This window comes from Peromyscus eremicus, chromosome 3, assembly GCF_949786415.1.
Source record: "Peromyscus eremicus chromosome 3, PerEre_H2_v1, whole genome shotgun sequence".
NCBI classification, from domain to species: Eukaryota; Metazoa; Chordata; class Mammalia; order Rodentia; family Cricetidae; genus Peromyscus; species Peromyscus eremicus.
The window spans coordinates 57,815,846-57,836,946 of NC_081418.1; the positions used below are offsets into that span (position 1 = coordinate 57,815,846).

General features: G+C 41.5%; 1 protein-coding gene across 9 annotated transcripts in view; it reads right to left on the reverse strand.

Annotated features, from left to right (window-relative positions):
- The window catches only part of Ezh2 (enhancer of zeste 2 polycomb repressive complex 2 subunit), a 67,145-nt gene that overhangs the window by 36,181 nt on the left and 9,863 nt on the right, over positions 1–21,101 (reverse strand). For 5 of the 9 annotated variants that reach the window (XM_059257673.1, XM_059257677.1, XM_059257671.1 and 2 more), the window contains exons 2-3: positions 8,754–8,877; positions 7,769–7,897 (exon numbers count right to left, since the gene is read on the reverse strand). In XM_059257673.1, the coding sequence (XP_059113656.1) occupies positions 7,769–7,897; positions 8,754–8,870 (246 nt within the window). In that variant the 5' untranslated portion in view covers positions 8,871–8,877. The remainder of the gene's footprint in view (positions 1–7,768; positions 7,898–8,753; positions 8,878–21,101) is intronic. The other 4 variants (XM_059257675.1, XM_059257679.1, XM_059257674.1 and 1 more) reach the window with 1 other exon arrangement.

Below are 21,101 nucleotides of genomic sequence, written 5' to 3' on the forward strand. Positions count from 1 at the left end.
CCCTGACTAATACAATTAGACTCCTTAATGCTCTTTCTTTCATCCCCTTCTTCAAAAGCTTGACCCTAAATGAAGGCATCATAACCAACAAACCTAATCCTACCATAAAATCCAAGACAGTCTATTTGGCTACGGCCCTGAGGTTAAAACATATCCTCCATTATATACTGCTCTGCTGAAAACCAGTTTTGTTAAAACACTGAAGATCACAAACAGAGCATAGTCCTAAGACATAAACTACAAAATACTCAAAAATCTAGGTGGCTTGGTGTATGACTATAGTCCCAGCACTTGATACAGAATAAGGAGTTCAAGGGTTCAAGGTCAGCCTGGGCTATGGAACCCTGTCTCAAAACAAAACAAAACCACAGGGGGAAAATGAAGACACTCAAAACAAAGGAAAGCAGGAGTGGAGGGCAGAGGACAGACGAGACATCAAAGCATGTCTACACACAGTCTCATGTAGCTACTTCAATAACGGCACTGTGGACAGAAAACTAAACCATCACTACTCCCGAAAAGAAAGACACTCAAACCTGAACAGAGCATTATATGATTCAGGCTATCCACAAGCTGTGGCAGCAAACCTGTTTCAAAACTAACAGAGCAGAGCAGCGCCACTAAACATGACCAGACAAGGCTGTCACAACTGCAGAGTGAGCTACACTTGGGTTCCAGTACGGAGACCCTGCAGGGTCGGCAGCTTCTGCTGATTTTGCCAACAGATAATTAAGTGCTCTCTACTGTTGACTGACTAGTCAAAATAGTGCTGAAGCAACTAGACAGCTAAACAACAAGTACACCCCACCTCCACTCACTGTATATGCCACGAAAATTCCTAATGGGTTAGATGGTTGTTAGGATACAAAACCAAAAAGAGAAAACCAAGAGATGGGTAATTTATGGGTTGGGGATTTAGCTCAGTGGTACAGCGCTTGCCTAACAAGCGCAAGGCCCTGGGTGCGATCCTCAGCTCCAAAAACAAAAAACAAAAACAAAACAAAACAACAACAACAAAAAAACACTACTATTTCTAATCCCAATTGTATGAAGACCTCAATCTAACTTAGACCAGATGCCAAAGTAGCCAATTACTAAAGTAACAGAGGAGCTGGGGGGGACGGATGGCTCAGTGGGTAAGAGCATTGGCCGCTCTTTAAGCAGACTCCGGTTTAATTCCCAGAACTTGCACGATGGCTCACAACTACCCATAACTCTAGACCAGGGAACCCAACACCCTCTTCTGGCCTCCATGGGCACCAGGCACACAAGTGGTGAACAGACATACATGCAAGCAAAAACTACTCATACACATAAAATAGAATTTTAAAAATACCTTATAACAAAGACACATACATACACACAGGGAGGGAGGGAGGGAGGGAGGGAGGGAGGGAGGGAGGGAGGGAGGGAGGGAGGGAGGGAGGGAAAAAAGTTAGTTTAAAAAATGGGGTCTACAGACTTTGTTGACTCCTTGTGGGAGGCCTTACCCTCTCTGAGGAGTAGATGGGGATAGGGTGGGGGAGAAGTGGGGGGAGGGGAGGGAGGGGGAACTGTGGTTGGTATGTAAAATGGGGGGGAAAATCTTTTAAATAAAAAAAGAAAATGGGGCCTAAAGAGATGTCTCAGTGGTTAAGAGCACTGACTGCTCTTGCAGAGGACCTGATTTCAATTCTCATCACCCACATGGTGTCTCACAACTCTCTGTAACTCCAGTTCCAGGGAATCCCACATCCTTTCTGGATTCCTAAAGCAACAGGCATGCACATGATGCACATACATGCAGGCAAACATTCAGCTTCACTGAGTTAAGGCAAACTAACTGTAACGCAACATGTATCTATCAGACTAGCGATGTCCTGTGTTGAGAATAGAGGAAAACAGACACTTCATAAAAAGGTAGTGTGAGTGAGGCAGATGAGAGGGGACTATTTCTCCCTGGGGCATTAAGCAAGTGGTAAGCACTGATTAAAATCTGTCTAAAATCACTAGTAGTGGGCCTATAAAGACGTTCTCAGGGTAAAACACTGCCATCAAGCCTGACAGACAAAGTTCAATCCCCAGAATCTACACTGTGGAGGGCCGAGTCCCACAAGCTGTCCTCTGACCTTCGCAAATGCCACACATACACACATAAAAATAAATGAATAAATATGTAAATAAAATTGAAAAAGTAAGTGCATTCTTTCAGAAAATGCAAATAAATTGTGTTTCCTAAAAGTGCAGCCAGCTGGGAATGAGATAATTTGACTCCCTAAATGTTGAAGAATCCTTTGCTGCCTTGACTGTCTTAAACAAAAAGGACTGAGTAGAAAACCTAATGAATTACCCTTAATGCCAGTGCCAGCTACCTCAGTCACACCTAGGACATCTTGAAATAACGACAGCATGATCATAGTTGATAGCCCTCTGTAGCACAAATTGTTAGAAGGTCTTATTAATAAAAACAAACCTGGAGCCAGATATTGGGGTGAACGCTGAAAGATCAGAGAAGCAGAATAAGCCACAGCTAACCTCACCTCGTCAACTCCTCAGCTGATCCTGTTTCCTCAAACTGGAAGCCTCTGAGGCCTCATCCGAATGGATCTCAGCTGATTTCAGCAACCCTCACTCCCAAAGGCTGTTTGAGATAGTACCAGACGTTTTGCCATCACAAGCCTGGATGAACCCCCCAAATAAACTGAATTGCAACCAATTTCATCTCGGCCAGAGAGGGATCACTCTTCCCAAGTCATCTAACCAAGGGACTACTTGGACTGTATGTAGCTAAAGACAAGGCTACACACTACTGGTACAATATGAAAGCTTCCATGACAGGGATTGGTGCTAAGAGGCAGGCTGATTGGTCCAAAACAAATGCCTGACACTGATCCAAACACCCTTTCTTCGGCTACATAAGCAGGCTATTCAGGCTCAGGGAGTTGGCTAGGAGACATTCTCCTGTGCTGTCTTCCCTGACATAACATCAAGCACAATAAAGGCATCTCTCAAATGGTCTTTCCTTGCCTAGTTTCAGGGTGCAAGCTAAGCTGGAAACATAGAGAGAGAAGCCGCCGACTGCAGAGCAGGGAAGCGCGTTGGCAGGGACTGTAGCAGTCCTAGGCAACCCACCTCTGCTGGGATTCAGGACAGGTACCACCACACCAGCTTTAAAATCCTGAGTTCTTATAATCTCAAGACTTACAAGAAATATGCTACTGTATTGAAACTTAAGACTGTATCTGAGGACTGGGATGTTGCTAAATGGTAGTGTTTGGGAGTGAAGAACACTAACAGCCTAGCTACAACAGGATTTTTTTTTTCTTTGCAAATTATAACTAAAGCTTTCCCTTTATAATCACCTGAGTGAAGTACATTGCAAGGCAATAAGCCATGGAATCAAGTACTTAAATACCTGTAAACTAGACCCAGTTTTTCTTCAATAGAAGTTTAAATTGCACTTACATGTTCTATTATTTTAATAGAACTATTGTTTTAATTATCTGTAAATATAAGCAAATAATTTTAATCACCTCAATTACTAGAAAGAACAAACCTACATATATTTAAAACGCCAAAAGTTTTTAAATTCTTCATGAATATAAAAACTACTAATGCTATTTCTATTTCTAACAACCCCACATTTAACTGCATACCAAAATTCTCACTCTTCTCATGAGACACAGATGTTTACAAACACATATTCTCCTAGAAATATACATGGCAGGTTATTTTATTAAATTACTTATCATGTCATTTACCAAGCAGACAGGCATTATCTAAGCAAGGCATTCACAGTAGCAAAAACAATTTACATTCAAAATAATGAAGGGCAGGCGTGGTGGCATGCACCTTTAATCCCAGCACTCAAAAGGCAGGGGCAGATGGAGCTCCATGTTGGAAGCCAGTCTGGTCAACAATAGTGAGTTCCAGGCCAGCTAGAGCTACAACAAAATCACTGAAGGAAATATATTTTATAGTTTTTAGTGGGGAAAAAAAATAACAAATATACGAGAACTACACTAAGAACATGAAGAGTAATGCCAATTTGTTTACTAAACCTAGGAAAAAACAATTAAAACAAAATGAAGACTCAAGTTTCTCTAGTTGTTAAGACAAAGCTAGTCATTTAGAAATTATTTTGATAAACAACTACATGATAGCAATAGGTATATATCCTTTGGTATTACTTGATGCTGGATAATTCTGTAAAAGATTATCTGAAGACCAAAATGAATGCAAAACATAGTCACTGTCTTCAAGTCAGAAATTTTTTTTTTTTTTTAATGAAGAAAGGAATTAAAGAGATGACTCAACCATTGAAAACCTTTATGATTCTTACAGAGGACCTGAGCTCAGTTCTCAGGATCTGTGTCTGGTGGCTCACAACAGCCTGTAACTCCAGCTCCAGGGGATCTGATGCCCTCTTTTGGCCTTCCCAAGAGTGGGAGGGAGTGATGGAAGTGATGGAGGAGCAGAGCAGTGCGAGCCCTAGGGCTGAGATCCATGGTGGATCATGTCATGTGTAGCAGCCTGGAGCTTAAGCAGACGCAGACTCAGCCCCGGAACAAGCTGCCCAAGTGGACCTCCTCAAAGGACCATCGTGTCCCATTATGCCGCTGAGGGCCTGTATGGGTCGATGGCCCTGATATGGCCAAGATCTGGTTTGATGTCCAAGGACGGCGTTATCATCTAATGACATTCGGATGTTCATGGCCTGTGCCGTGGCCTGAATCCATTTATGTCTGTGGCCTGCACTGCCATCTGAGACCGTGGTGGTGTCCAGGCTGTCACTGAGGGCCAAGTCTGGGTCCAAAGTCCTGCTACAGCCAGGTCTAAGTTGATGTCTGTGGCCCGTGTTACCACAAAGGCCAAGTGGAGGTTCCTGGCCTGCACTACTGCCTAAAACCATGCTGATATCCATGGGCCACGCTGCTGCAAGGGAGGTGCATACTGATCAGAATAGCCTGTGCTGCCACCTAAGGCCATGGTGATGTCTGTGCTGCTGCTGAGGGCCATGTCTGGGTCTGTGGCCTTACTGTGGCCAGGTCTCTGTTGATGTCTATGGCTGTGTTGCCACCAAAGACCAGGCAGGTGTCTGTGGTCTACGCTGTGGCCTGAAACCATGTTGACGTCCACAAACAATCCCAGCTGCATTGAGGGCCTTGCCTGAGTCAATGGCCCTACTACAACCTTGAGCCCTGTTTGTGATCTAAAGAACAAATAAGCTACTTTGGCAGTGATATTGATGCCTACAGATGCACAGTTGAGAAGGAAGGACATGGAAGACTTCTGTGACAACCCCTACCTCCAAGCCAACCATCCCCACAAAAACAGTAACAGCCTAAACAGGAAGCCATGGAAGGGAACTCTTAAAAACTGAGATAGGATGCTGAACTGTCCCTCTCCACAACAGATGGCTTCTGCAGGGGTGCAGGAAGGGAAGGACTCAGTTCTATTTAAGGGGCAGGCCACACGCTCCAGCGAGTATATGGGGGGGCGGGGTCACAAGGATGAGAGTGGGCAGGGAAGGACTGGGAAGCAAATGTGATACGGGTGTATGATGTGAAATCCCCAAAGAGTCAATAAAAATATGTTGGCAACAAACAAAAATATCTGAAACTTAGTATAATCTACAAGCAACATTAAATGGACACAGTAGGGTGTGTGTATGTGTGTGTGTGTGTATGAGAGAGAGAGAGAGAGAGAGAGAGAGAGAGAGAGAGAGAGAGAGAGAGAGAGAAGTAATTAAAGAACTCATAATTTACTCCTGAATGAAACGACTCTGTAATCAAGAGCACTTGCTATTCTTGTAGAAAAACTGAGTTCAGTTTCTAGCACTTACAAGGCAGCTTATGACCAGCCTTAACTCCACTTCCAGGGATTAGATTCCTTCTGATCTCTACAGACACGGGGTACATACAGGCCATTTACTTACATGCAGACAAACACTCATACATGTGGTGATATATTGTGTACCCTAATAAAATTTGCCTAAAGATCCGAGAACAGAACAAGCCACTAAATTAAACATAGAAGCCAGGCAGTAGTGGCACACACCTTGAATCCCAGCACTTGAGATCTCCTTCCTGCCTTTGCTCCCAGTACTTGGGAAGCACACACACACACACACACACACACACACACACACACACACACGCGCATTTAATCTCAGCACTAGGAAGGAAGCAATATGGCTGGGCGGAGAAAGGTATATAAGGCATGAGCAGACAGGAACTAGAAGCTTTTCAGCTGGAGAGCTTTCAGCTGAGGACTCAGAGGCGTTCAGTCAGAGGATTCGTGGAGCTGGCGAGGTGAGATGTGGCAGTGGCTTGTTCCTTTGTCTCTCTGATCTTTCAGCATTTATCCCAATATCTGGCTCTGGGTTTTTTATTAAAAGACCATTTAGCAATTCAAGCAACACATACACATAAAATAATTATTTTTTACATGGGTGTCTTACTATGTAGCCCTGACTAAACTTGAACTCACAGATATCTGCCTGCATCAGATGTGGGCTACCATACCCCATTCAAACATAAGTCTTAAATAAACAAACCTTGCAAAAGAATTACCTGAAAGCCCTGTCTTAGAATGTTCATAGGCATCGAAGAGTACCCTTTACCCTGCAGATGATGAACGCTATTACCTCCAATGTCTACTCTTTCATTTGCATGAGATAATAGGGAAGGTGTCAGTATAAAACACGTACTTATGAAATTATACGTCAGATTTTAAAGAGTTATCACCTAACAAACTATAAATAACTAGAAGCCTTCCCAAATTATGTCTTCTCACCAAGACCACACCACCACTAACATAATCCAAGTCACCATTAGGATCATGTATGTAGCTACTGCATCATCACAGGAGTCTTGGAAGCCTGAGTGTCGCACCACCTCCACAAGCCTCATACGAAAGCAATTATGGCTTGTTTATTATAACACTGGCATATTTTTAAAATTCTCATTGGATAATTATTTTAGAACAAATAGATGTTTCCCATGTTTATGCGCTCATAATTGACTACAATGTTATAATCTTATCCCAATTGTTTTCCCTTCAGTTTCCATGTAATACCCGACACCATGTCTTTCTACATCAAACAGGCACCTAAACAGGAATGCTCACACCTGAATCCTAACAATGACTCTCTCCTGTTTAGACCTTTGTCATCCCCCTCATCTTGCTGGCAGCATTTTATAGACTCTACCATAGGACTTTCATTTGAGACTATAACATAATTACATTTCCCCCTTTCCTTATCCTTACCATAGGATTTTTTGCTTTTCTTTGAAAATAGGAAATTGTCTGAAGGTGATTAAGCTCTACCTCACTCGGAAAATGAGGTGGAAAACACCAATCTCAACACTGAATTTTTCAAATTCTCATACAAGCCTTAGCCTTTAAACAAAAGGCATAATAAAAACCTTCCTAAGCTCATAAATATGAGAAGAAGTCTTTCTTACCATGTGGCTAATTTATATTAAGGAGACAGAGGAAAGCAACTGTGAGTTAGAAAGCCTTGCTCTAAATAATACTGAACTGACGAGCATTTTAGAGATTTGATTTCAAAGTTATTTTTAAGTCTCACAGGCTTCAACACTCTGAATGAACTGTTAGAGGCATTGCTGACAGTGTGATAGAAGGCTGCCACTCATACACACGGAAACCAACAGCAGTGAAACAGACCTCCTGACGTCAGTGACTTCCTCCCAATAAGCAGGAAACAACCCAATAAGAAAAAGCCAAGTGTGTGGATAATTAGGACAACACTGTGTGGACCAACCTCCCTGGTCCCGCGCAAGGAGCTCACAGGAGTCACGATGTGCACAGGCTGGATCCTTCGCTGCTTCCACTCGTGGTTTAAGGTTTCTGTTCTTTCCAAAATTTTCTGACGATTGGAACTAAACATAGTCTTTTAAAAACAAACAAATTGACCATTGTTACAATATGTAGCATCTCTAAAGCAGGTTAAAACCTAGTGAATCCTCCAATACCATGACCATGTCCTCAAGTGTACACAGACTTTATTATACATTAGTTTCCCACACTCTAATAAATACAAAAACATCATTCCTATTACTTCACTGTAAGTGAGAGGGAACAGGAAATTATTTCCATCCTCTCTTTGTTTAACTTTGTATTTCAGAAATCACAATGACTTTAGAAACAAATGTCTTTGTGTTTGGGCCCTGAGTCTACACAAGCAGTGCAAAGGTATACTGAAAAGACTAATTTCCAGTCAGGCTAAATAATTTTAGACTAAAATATTTGTTACCATTAATGAGCATGATACACTTTTTTTTTTTTTTTTCATTTTTGAGGATCTCATGTATCTCATGCTGACCTCAAATTCACTTAAAGAGCATCCCAGGATGTGTACATGCCACAGCACTTTGATGGAGGTCAGAGGATTTGTGTGAATTGGTTCTCTCCTTTCACCATGAAGGTGCCAAGGATCAAAATCAGGTCAGCAGGCTGGGCAGCAAGTGCCTTTACCTGATGAGCCTTCTCATCAGCCCAATCTTGAACTCTGATCCTCCTGCCTCTACCTCCCAAGTGCTGAGATTAAAGGCACACACCACTATACCAAGCAACCATGATGTACTTTTAATTAGAGAGATCAAGGACCATGGCTTTCAAGTCTTCATCGATTTCACTGTAAATATGAACTTGACTGAAAATGTATCGTTTCAGAGTCATCCTATTTCACTTGGGGAATGGAGGAATCTTTCAATTGTATTTGCAACTTTGTAAAAGATGAAAATTACCTTTACTTCATCAGCTCTTCTGAACCTCTTCAGCTGTCTCAGTCTCATGTACTCTGATTTTACACGCTTCCGCCAACAAACCGGTCCCTTCTCAGATTTCTTCCCAGTCTGGCCCATGATTATTCTAAAAGCAATGATTTCATATTAAAATCACTTATCTCATCAGTTGAATATGATCTTTTAATCCCAAGCAATCTGACACAACAAAAAATGCCTGTATGTTCTGTATGGTTAAATCCTGGAAATGTGTCATTGAATGTCACTCATTTAATGACATCTTTTAAAGCATATTTTTATCTATAAACAGTCTACAACCCTAAATAGTAGTGGGTTTATAGAATTGTGATCTCATTACAGAAATTATATATGCTATATCACAAGCTAGTTTTTACTCCTTAAGTGTCACATTTTTAGAGGGAAAAAATGTAAAACATGTTGTTCGAATCTTAGATGGTCTTTTAATAAAAAAAAAAAAAAAACAAAAAAAACAAAAAAACAGTACCAAATATTGGGTAAAAGCTGAAAGATCAGAGAGGCAGAGAAAGCCACAGCCACCACCTATTACCTCACCAGCTCCACAGATCCTCTGACTGAAATCCTGAGTCTCCACCAGAAAGGGTCTCAGCTGAACTGCTTTAGCTCCTGTTCCCTCACACCTTGTATACCTTTCTCCGCCCTAAAGGGTGTGTGCTTCCCAGTGCTGGGATTAAAGGCGTGTGCACCACTGCCTGGCTCTGTTTCCAGTGTGGCCTGGAACTCAGAGATCCAGACAGATCTCTGCCTCCGGAGTGATAGGATTAAAGGTGTGTGCCATCACTGTCTGGCCTCTTTGTCTATCTAGTGGCTGGCTCTGTCCTCTGACCCTCAGACAAGTTTATTAGGGTACACAGTATATCATCTCAAAAACATTAAGTTTTTAGTTATTAAAAAGCTATTATAGGGCTAGAGAGATGGCTTGGTTATTAAGAGCACTGGCTGCTCTCCCAGAGGACCCAGGTCCAATTCCCCACATGTCGGCTCACACCCACCTTTAATTCCATTTCTAGGGATCTGACACTATCTTCAGGCCTCCTCAGGCTTCAGGCACACAAACAGTGCCCAGATATAACATGCAGGCAAAACACCCACACATACAAAATAAAATACGTTTTTTAAAAGCTGTTATAGAAGCAACATATAACTGGTACATTCCTCACATCCAGGCTTCACATTTATGGGCTTAACAAATCTCTGATCAAAAACATTCAAGAAAAAAATATTTCCAGAAAACAGGAAACAAAGCAAAACTTGAATTTGTTACACATCAAGTACTATGCATTCGATTAAAAAAAAAAAAGAAGAAGAAGAAGAAGAAGACAACATATAAGTCTGCTATAGTCCCGGCCACTCCACAGATTCCCAGGCACTCTCCAACACTTAGAGCATTGTCCACTCACCACACAGCCAGGCCTACGACAAGCCCCTCTATGGTGAACATGCACAAACTTCTGGCCACTTTCCCTAAACAGGACTAAACAACAAACAGCGCAGCCACTGGTTACATAGCATCTGTGTTGTATTAGTTACTGTAAGTATACCACAGATCACTGACGTACATACAAGACAGGCACAGGCTATGTCAATCATCTCGCCATTTTATATAAGGAGTCCGCGGATTTCAGTATCCAAAGGGCTACTCCAATCAGTCCCCTCAGATATACAGGGACCACTGTAGTTGCAAAAGGTTAAAGTGAAAAGGTGCATTTCACAAGCACTAAGAGTAGAAAATGTACAGGATAAGAAGGACAAATGAGGGTCAGGTGCAGTGCATGCCCTTAATCTTAACACCTGGGAGGCAGAGACAGGCAGATCTCTGACTTTGAGGCCAGCCTGGTTAAATAAGGATAAATCACTCTCCCCGCACACACACACCAGACCACACTTCTCCATCCAAATACTGTGATGGAGTCTTTGCCTCTGGTGCTACTTTCATTCACACGTAGGGTTTTGTGAACAAAAGAAAAGGACAGCAAACGCAAAGGAAATGCTCCTACTTTATCTTTAGCTGTAGACTGAGCCAGTCATGTGTGACTGTGGAAACTAGCTATAGTTCAGACATATAACACATACTAGAGCCCGGACCTGAAGTCTAAACCAGTGAGTGTCCTTTTCTAGAACATTTTCTTATACGAGTATTAGAACCACACTGTGTCTTCAAGAGATTACAAGAACATTTCTGTCTAGCTGTATAAGATGGTATGATTTTCAAATGTACCTTGAGAGCAATAGGACACCAGAGTGTTGAGTAAAAGGAGAGGTGGGGTGATTCACATTCTGAAGAGACTAGGCTGGCAGCCATATCGAAACAGGAGCGGGGATGGAGGAACTGAAAGAGTAACCATGTGGCCGGGCGAGTGCCACCACCCAGCCATCTCTGGAGCAGGAGACCAGTTTAGACCACACTGGAGACAGAACAAAAGTGATCACTTAGTCCCCAGCTGACTGGCAACAGAGAGGGAAGAAACCACAGGTGGGAGTGAGTCCCGGGCCACACGCCTTTGAAAGTAACACTTTCTTTTCAGGTGCCGTCCTGGTCTCGCAGCTTCTTGTCCATCAGAAGGTGAAGAACTGACTCCTCCACAATTCCCAAACTCTACCACTGTCATATTTACACTTAAAATCAGAATTTTCTCTGTACACCACCCCCACTGTAAATAAATTTGTCACTATCAAGAACAGGGTTTTACTCATTTATAAAAATCTCAGTGACTGTCTCTGTGTCTAGTAATAATGGACTTAAAAACAAATGCAGGTTTATTAGTAATTTAAACTGAGAGTGAGTACTCCTGCATCTTCCTAACACATCATTTGTAAGGTTTAGCTCTGCTACAAGGAAAAAAGGGAAGAGTGGACATCCTGGACTCTCCATGCAGAAGCCAGAAAGAAATGAGGAAAAAGGAAATGAAAGGAAAGAAAAATGAGGAAAAGAAAGGGAAGGGGAGGGGAGGGAAGAAGAAAGAAACAAAGGGAAAAGAAATGGCCCAATTCCCAAGAAATCAAGAGAAAAGGAGTAAGATTCTCAGGGACACTTAGGATCCTGGGTGAGCTGTCCTAGTGAGAACACTTGAGCCCTACCGCCAAGAAAAGAGCAAAATCAATTTTAATAACTGCTCAGTTATAAGAGCAAAAAATACACGCACCCCCCCCAACACACACTATAAACTACTTTGGATTAGGTTTTCTAACAATTACTGATGGTATCTGACATACTGCTTATGTATACAATACTACTTATGTATACAATTACATCTCAGTTCATGTTGGGCAGCTTTTCAAAGCCTGTTCTGTTACCATCATCACAAAGAACAGCTACCTCTGCTCTCCACCAAGAGCTTTCCCCATCTTCCTTTTTTGTCCCATGGTGATGGAAGCCCCTATGAAGTGGTCAGAACACTGCGTTCTACCTCTCAGTGACCAGACAACACAAGCCCAAGGATTCCACATTCTTCCTAAGGAAATCAGATGCAAACCCACACCATGGAAGACAAGTCTCTGCCTAACTGACACTCCTGATCCTCCTCACCCAGCTGCCAACAGCTAGGAAACTAAGAGAATTGAAACAAACTAAGTTCCAATACTTAGTACTGGGGCCCCGATACCTTCTTTAAAGTTCTTGCTACTCAAGACAGCAGTTATTATTATTTTCTCTTCCTAATAAATGTTTCTTTTTCTACTTGACTGGAAAACTGAGATAAACTACATGAACTACACTTATCTTTCCAACTAAATTCGCAGCTCTAACCATGGCTCTTAACTAAATACCAGGCTAAATAAGGTCAAATCCAAACCCAAAAGAAGCATGATTACAATATTCTCAGTGTCTTTTCCTTTAAAAATACTCTGGCTTTTCTGTGTCAATATCACCCCACAAACACGGTGAATGACCTAAGACCCGCTGGACCTTCTGTAAGAAACGTGGCAAGCATCAGCCCCACGATGTGCCGCAGTCCAAGAAGGGCACTAGCAAGGCATACAAGCAGGACAAGGAGTTCGGGACCAGCCTCAGCTACATGAGACCATATTCTCAAAAAACAGGAAACTATGCATCATCTTTATGCATAACTTAAGCTTTCTTTTTCTGGTAGGCAAACACTCCACAGACATAGAAATACTTAAGGGGAGAAATGGGATAACTCTGACATTAACTTCCTCTATGCTTGTTCACCAGCATTTCTGCACTTACAAGTCCTCACTGACCAATCTAGAAAGGTTATTTCCCTCACGTTTCCTGACTCTTAAATACTTTTTTAAAGATTTATTTATTTTTATTTTATGCATTGGTGTTCTGCTTGATATATTTCTGTGTGATGGTGACGACAGATCCCTAGAACTGGAGTTACAGACAGTTGTGAGCTGCCATGTAGGTGCTGGGAATTGAATTTGGGTCCTCTGAAGAGCAGCCAGTGCTCTTAACAGCTGAGTCATCTCTTCAGCTCCCATACCTGTGTTTGTTGTTGTTGGTTTGGGGTCAGAGGTTTCAAGACAGGATTTTTCTATGTAGCCCTGGCTGTCTTGGAAAGCTCTGTAGACCAAGCTGGCCTTGAACTCAGAAATCCACCTGCCTCTGCCTGCCAAGTGCTGGGATTAAAGTCATGTGCCACCTGGCTGACTCTTAAATATTTTTGATGGCCACATGTCTTATAAAACCCATTAGGAATTAAAAATAAAGTTGCTGGGGTTGGAGAGACAGCACAGCAGTTAACAGCACTAACTGCTCTTCCAGAGAACCCAGGTTCACTTTCCAGCACCCACATGACAACTCCCAACTGTCTGTAACTCTAGTTCCAGGGGACCTGATACCCTCACACAATATATGCAGGCAAACACCATGAACATGAAATATTTTTAAAAAATAAATAAATAAAAATAAAAATAATTTGCTAACTTTGCTTATATATACTATAAAGCAATTTGAATATAATACATCTTAAATTAGAATTTCATGAATAGTACTATAGCTTTTTGCTACCAAATGATAGACCAGTTAAAAGAACTTATAAAGATGCAAATTTTATCTGCATGTATGTGTGTGTGCCTGTTCATACGGGTACATGTGTGTGTGCAGGTGTGCATGCATGTATGCACAAGCCTGTGTTAACCTTGAGTGTAGTTCCTCAGGCACCAACTGCCCTGTTTTCTGAGACAAGAAACTGGATGAGGCTAGGCTGCCTCCCCAGCACTTGTTTTATAAGCATGCACATTACACCCAGCTTTTTTATATGGATTCTCAGGGTCAAACTTGGGTATTCATGCTTATGAAAAGTACTTTATTGACTTGAGCTATCTCACCCACCCAACACAATTTTTTTTATATATACATAAGATGCTACTTTCCCTGCTGTGGGATGTCTTTCTGTACATGTGTTGCTGTGAATGTGTTGCTCTCATTGGTTGATAAATAAAGCTGTTTGGCCAATGGCAAGGCAGAATAAGGTTAGGAGGTACATTGAAACTGAAGACAGAGAAGGGTGGAAATTAGGGGAGATGCCAGCCAGCCGCTCAAGGAGCAACATGCCAGCAGACAGGTAATACCATGGCCACGTGGCAAGAGATTAATAGAAATGGGTTAATTTAAGATGAAAGAACTAGCTAGCAAGAAGCCTGAGCCATAGGCCATACAGTTTGTAATTAATATAAGCCTCTGTGTGTTTACTTGGGACTGAGCAGCTGCGGGACCAGGCGGGACACAGGAAAGCTTCCAACTGCATTTCCCCACTTAAGTGTAGGTTTACTTCTACACTAAAATGGATGATTTTCAACAAATTAAAAAGTAAAATATTGAAGAGCAAAAGCATGTGAAAAGATGTTGAAAAGCTCTAGTGCAAATCAAAACAAGCAAGTCAGGCACAGTGGTATTACACCAGCACTTAGAAGGCAGAAGCAGGCATATCTCTTCCAGTTCCAGGTCAGTCGGAATATATATTGAGTTCCAGAGCTACACAGTGAGACCCTGTCTAAAAACAACAAAACTTACATGCTCATTTGGAGGACCACTATTCAAAGAACAGAAAGTAAACTGGAAATGACAACACACACCAGCAATCCTAGTACCCTGGAGATGATGGAGGCAAGAAGATCATGAGTTTAAGATGAGCACGGGAGAAGTAGGGAGACTCGGTTCCAAAATACTTAGCAGGTATAGTGGTGCACACATGTAATCCCAACAGTTAGGAGGCTGAGACAAGAGGGTAACCATAAATTTAAGGTCACCCTGGGTTACATACTGAGTTCAAGGCCAGTTTGGGCTACATAACTGAAACTTTTGTGTAGGAGGAGGTGTGTTAAGGTGGGGGTATAAAATAGTGTACTCATAGAAAATAGTGCTGAAAAGTTCCTCAAAAATTAAAGAGAGAATTACCTTGTGACCCAACAGTCTCACATATGAATACATAACCAAAGGAATTCCTACCATACACAGGTATAGTCCAAAGGCCTGGAATCTCAGCATGTGGGAGGTAAAAGCAAGAGGATCCAGAGTTCAAGGCAGAAGGGTTAGGAGGGAAGAAATTCAGAGCAGTAGGAAGAATTTGTCCAACATTCATTGCAGCACTATTAAAAATAGCCAAAAGGTAGAAACTACCCATATGTCCACTGGCACATGATATAATAGATTTTAAAACACAGTTTATGTATATCATGGAATAGTAAAATGCCTTTAAAAAAGACAATTCTGGGGTTTTTGTTTGTTTGTTTGTTTTTTGTTTTGTTTTTATGTTGTTTTTTGCCTGTTTGCTTTCTAAAGACACATATAGAAAGGTGTGGAGTCAGATGGGTGGAGAGGAGCAGTTATGATAAGAATATCACATTTTTTTTCAGTTAAAAAAAAAGGAAATGTGACACACCCTACAACAAGATGAACCTCAAGGACATTACACTAAGCAAAACAAGCCAATCCACAGGAGAACAGATAATCAGCGATTTCCATTCACACAAAGTAACTAAAGTGTTAGGTTGATGCAAAGGTAATTTCAGTTTTTAACTTGTTGAAATTTGTCCTGTGTTCCTGTAACACATTGTTAAATAAATGTGGTTCTGTTATACATCATTTTAATGTGTACTTCTTGCTTTAAGTCTTTTTCGATGACTTGCTATTTAGATTAATTTTGTACTACTTGAAATGATATTAGACAAAAAGTAAATTCAAGAGATTTTCCTACTCAAGTTCAAAATGGGTCATAAAGCAACAAAGACAGCTTGAAATATCAACACACATTTCACCTAGTAACTGCTCAAGAGTGTATCTGGAGGTCCAACAAGATTTGCAAAGGAGATGCAGCCTGGAAAATGAGGAACGAAGTGACTGGCTTGGGAAGCTGGTAAAGCCAACTGAGAACAATGACTGAAGCACCTCCTACAACCACACAAGACACTGCTGCCACAGAACTAAGTGCAGACCGGCCAAAGGTCATCTGCATTTGAGACAAACTGCAAAGGTGAAAGCATTCAGTAAATGGGTACCTCATGAGCTGAGAAAAAGTCAACGCTGCTCTCCTCTCTTACTCTATGCATCTATTTCCCCATCTGACTGTGATATGCAAAAAAAAAGGACGATTATGAACAACCAAGAAGCTCCAAAGTAATGCCCAAAGCCAATCTTGCCCCAAAAGGTTATGGTCATGGTGCAATCCACTACAGTTTTCTGAATCCTGGAAAAAAATCTTTATGTCCAAGATGTGTGTGCTCGGCAAATCAACCACATACACCCAAACCTACAACCCTTGCAGCCAGCACCGGCCAACAGAAAGGGCCCAATTTTCCTCCACAGCAACACCCGACTGCACATCACACAACTAAAACTTCCAAAGTTGAATAAATTGGGCTATGAACTTTTACCTCATCCACCTTATTCACCTGACCTTTCACTCATCAACCACCACTTCACCAAGTACCTCAACAACTTCTTGGAGGGAAAACACTTCCACAGCCAGGATGCAAGAAATATTTTCCAAAAGTTTGTCAAATCACAGAGTGTAGCAATTCTGAAAATATCTCTTCCATCCTAAGAGACTGCTGGAACTTCTGCTGGACCTCACACCCAAGTTAATAATATACCTTGAGGTCACTTAAGACTGCTAGCCTACTGTGTACTCAAACTGTTTACCTGCCTTCAAGAGAACAATGTAACAACCAACCTTGCTTACCCTGGATTTCCCATGCAATCAACTTTTACAACCTAATACATGGCTGGAATCTTAAGTTATGTCCTCTTCCATGCCCCTGACCCAGAGTTATACATGTATGTCATTTCCTGAGAGCAGCAAATACAGAAGTTGAAAGCAACTTCCTAAACTCTGCCATAAAGGTTGAAAGCTACTACTTGCAGTTATTGGTTGATAAGCAATGTTATTTGTTATCTGGGTCAGTTGGAGCCAGTCACTTAATCCCTTGTAAAACTCTGTTAAAGATTTCTTTCAAGCATCCTATTCCTTCACCATGTGATGCTTTCTGTGCATTTCAATAAATACAGAGTGAAGCTTTTCATTAGGAGAGACCTACCTATACAGCTGATAGGACAGATACACAGCTCATACAACAGACACAGGGAGAGATTCACAAGACAGCCCTTCGGGCTGGTACAGATTCAGACTCATGCAATAGACAGAGGACAGAAGACAGTATGAAGTAGAATAACCACTCTCTTGATTAACCAACTCGAAGAGAAGTACTTTTATTTCTTTCCTTAATGAGACATCAATGCATTATTGAAAACTCAGGAATTAATCCTGATGCATTATAATCCATACACTGGAGCACAAGGTTTTTTTTGTTTTGTTTTATACACTATAGAAAGAATGAAATTTATTTCTATTCCAGGCATGGTGGTACATACCTTTAATCTCAACATTCAGAAGGCAGAGGCAGAGGGTTATCTCTAAGCTTCAGGCCAGCCTTATATAGCTAGACCCTGTCTCAAAACAAACAAACAAATAAACAAATTGCTTGCAAAAAAATGTGTTGACTGTAATGGTAATCAATTTTGATTAATTAACGGTTTGAGCCTAGTTATAATGATTTGAAACTCAGCCCAAAACACGATTCTTTTCACACCAACTTATGAATCAAAAAATTCACAGAAACAAAAAGTAAAAAAGTACTTTCCAAAGGTTGTGGACAAAAGATAAAAGTTCGAAAGATATGTTACACATTAGTGTGAATATATTTAACATTACAGAACCATACACTTTAAAATAGTAAACATATGGGCTGGACAGATGGCTCAACTGTTAACAGTACTTATTGCTCTTACAAAGGGCCCAAGTTCAGTTCCCAGCATGCATGTCAGGTGGCTCACAACTGCACACAAGCTCCAGGGGCTATGATGCCTCTGGTCTCTGCAAGCACCATCACTTATGTATATATTCCTCACACAGACATGCACATACATCTAATCAAAAATAATCTTTTTAAAAAATGGTAAACATGTCTGTAAACCCAGCACTCAGTAGGCAGGGAGGTAGGAGAATCAGTCAGTTTGAGTATACCTGGCCTACACAGTAAGTTCCAAGCCAGCCAAGGGTTATACAGTAAGACCCTATCTCAAAAAACAAAACAAAACAAAAAACAAAACAAAAAAAAAAAACACAAATGAACAAATAGGGGCCAGAGAGATGGCTCATCATTTAAGAATGCTCATTGCTGTTGCACAAGACAGAGGTTCAGTTCCCAGCACCCACATGGCAGCTCACAATCATCTGTAACTCCAGTTCCAGAAGATCATATGCTTCTTCTGACCTCTGCAGGCTCCTGCATCAATGGGATGCAGTACATACGGACAGGCACAACACAGGCACGTAGAAGTATGTAAGTGTTTTAACATATATTTCTTTCTAAAAAATAAAAATAGAAACATGGTTTTGTTTTGGTTTTGTTTGTGGTACTGTGGACTTAACCCAGGGATCTGTGTATACTAAGCACATATTTAAATCACCAAACTATATCCCCAGCACTGTTCTGTGCTGTTTTTTAGCAATTTAAAGAGTAGTGCTTCACTTAGGGATTTCATCTACAGTAGGCACTGTAGAGGTTCAACAATGAGTTCTATCGTTTACAGGCACATGGTTACACTCACATGTCTACACACTACATACACTTAAACTTCACCACAGACTCTAACCTCAAACACGAGGAGACCTCAGTGACATGGATGGCAGCTCTCCCACTCCTTAAAGAACAGCAACTATCTCACTTAGTTTTGGTTTGTTTCTTTTCCAGCCTTCTGGGTTTTTGTGGTTTAAAACAAGAAAAGGCACTAAAACAGATAAAATGTTTTGTCTTGTTGACACTTTATTTAACTCACTGAAGATAACTTGAAACACTTTGCTTAAGTTTGGTTCCTATGAATACACTTGATCACTAGGTAAGTTTGCAGAATTGTCAATTAGGTTCTTTATCCATCCATCTCCTGCCCCTTTTTTTTCATGGCTGGGATCTCTAAAACTTTCTGGCTTTAATCAACAGTCTAATGAGTACTTAAATGAAATTCTTGTAATAATAAAATAACAAGTTAGCAAAATTCACTATGTGGTAGAGAATGGCCATGTAAATCCCATTTGCTGGATCCCCCTTACAGACTCTACATTCAGGAAGAAGGGCAATATTTAAATAATGATTCGATCCTTTTTGCTGAAGCTATCCAAATCCTCTTCTTCAACACACCCAAAAAGATGACAGACTATGCCAAGAAGTGAGGTTGGGTCCTAGGCCCTAACAACTACTACTGCTTTGCCGGCCAGCAGAAGAAGCCAGAAGACACTATCATCCTCTCCATTGAGAAGGCCAAACAGATCATGGAGTATGCCCAGCAGCTGGAGATGATTGTCTGAGCCTCAGCCAGGGCAGGTGGACATGGCTAATCCAACAAACGAAGTATGGGCTGGCCTTCAATAAAGACGGATTAACCTCTTAGAGTCTTCCCAGTGGGAGGGTGGGAAATAGTTGCTCCTGGGGAATTTGGGAATTTGGGGGCCTTTGGGCCTCCTGGGTGTGTGTTACCCAGTGACCACTGCTCTGGGCCTCCTGGGTGTGTGTTACCCAGTGACCACTGCTCTGGGCCTCCTGGGTGTGTGTTACCCAGTGACCACTGCTCTGGGTTTTTAAGCATAGATGCCCAGTGGCCCACAGGAGAACACAGGCCCAGATGAGGGACTCTTCTAGCCAGCTGTGGATGCATTATGGTGCTGGGCCAGGGGACTAGATTTTTTTCAGTGAAGCACCACGTCTCAATTTTTAGAAGATGTTTGTCATGGATTAAAGAACTTTTTAAATGAAAAAATAAATATACAACGATTTGAGTTTCTGCTACAGAAAAGAGCTTTCAAGTCTGCAGGGTTCTGGCCAATGTAAACCTGTCCTGTCTCTCCTTAGTGCCTCCATGTACAAAGCCCCTTTCTACGTTCTGCCATGAAGATGAACTTTTTAAGTGAAAGGACTGCAAATGAGAAAAACTGAGCAACACATGTCTCTGAACTGAAGAGCCTTCTAATTCCCCTGGGATATGGAAAGTATTTTGAACCACAGACTATACAGCATCTTGACATGTTAAAATAGTAAAATAATCCAGAAAAAAAGCAAATGATTATCTCATGGCAATCTTTTCATTCCTTATCTTTCTTTTTTTTCTTTGTTTGTTTGTTTTTCCAGACAGGGTTTCTCTTGTGTCCTGGAACTCCCTCTATAGAATAGACCAGACTGGCCTCAAACTCAGAGATCCGCCTGCCTCTGCCTCCCTGGAGGCAGTGCTAGGATTAAAGGCATATGCTTAGCTTCCTTGGGTATCTTCATAGGAGCTGTATTTCCTATAAACAAGTATGAAGACTTGACAGGCTGAATGACTGATTGACTGATGGAGATAAATAATGTTTATTCTGTACATTACCCAGAATGCTAGCTTTACAAGTTTCTTACTTGAATCTGCAGACATGGCAAAATTAAGCTCAACAATGGTATGACCACCTACAGAGGTAGCTCCATTACACAAGAAGGAAGGGCAATACCTTTCTTTCTCAGTGTAGTTTTGGTGCCTGTCCTGGATCTTGCTGTGTAGACCAGGCTGGCCTCAAACTCACAGAGAGATCCACCTGGCTCTGCCTCCCGGATTAAAGGCGTGCACCACCACTGCCCAGCAGGCAATGCATTTCTTACAGAAAGCTAAATATTTTGGTGGGACAAAATTAGGTGTCACAAAGAACAGGCTGATATTTTACAGAATGAAAATAGTATAACACAATCAAATATTTGAGGATGAAATTTAAAGGCAACCTGGACTACAGTAAGTTCTAGGCAAGCCTATGCCAGAGTGAGACCTTGCCT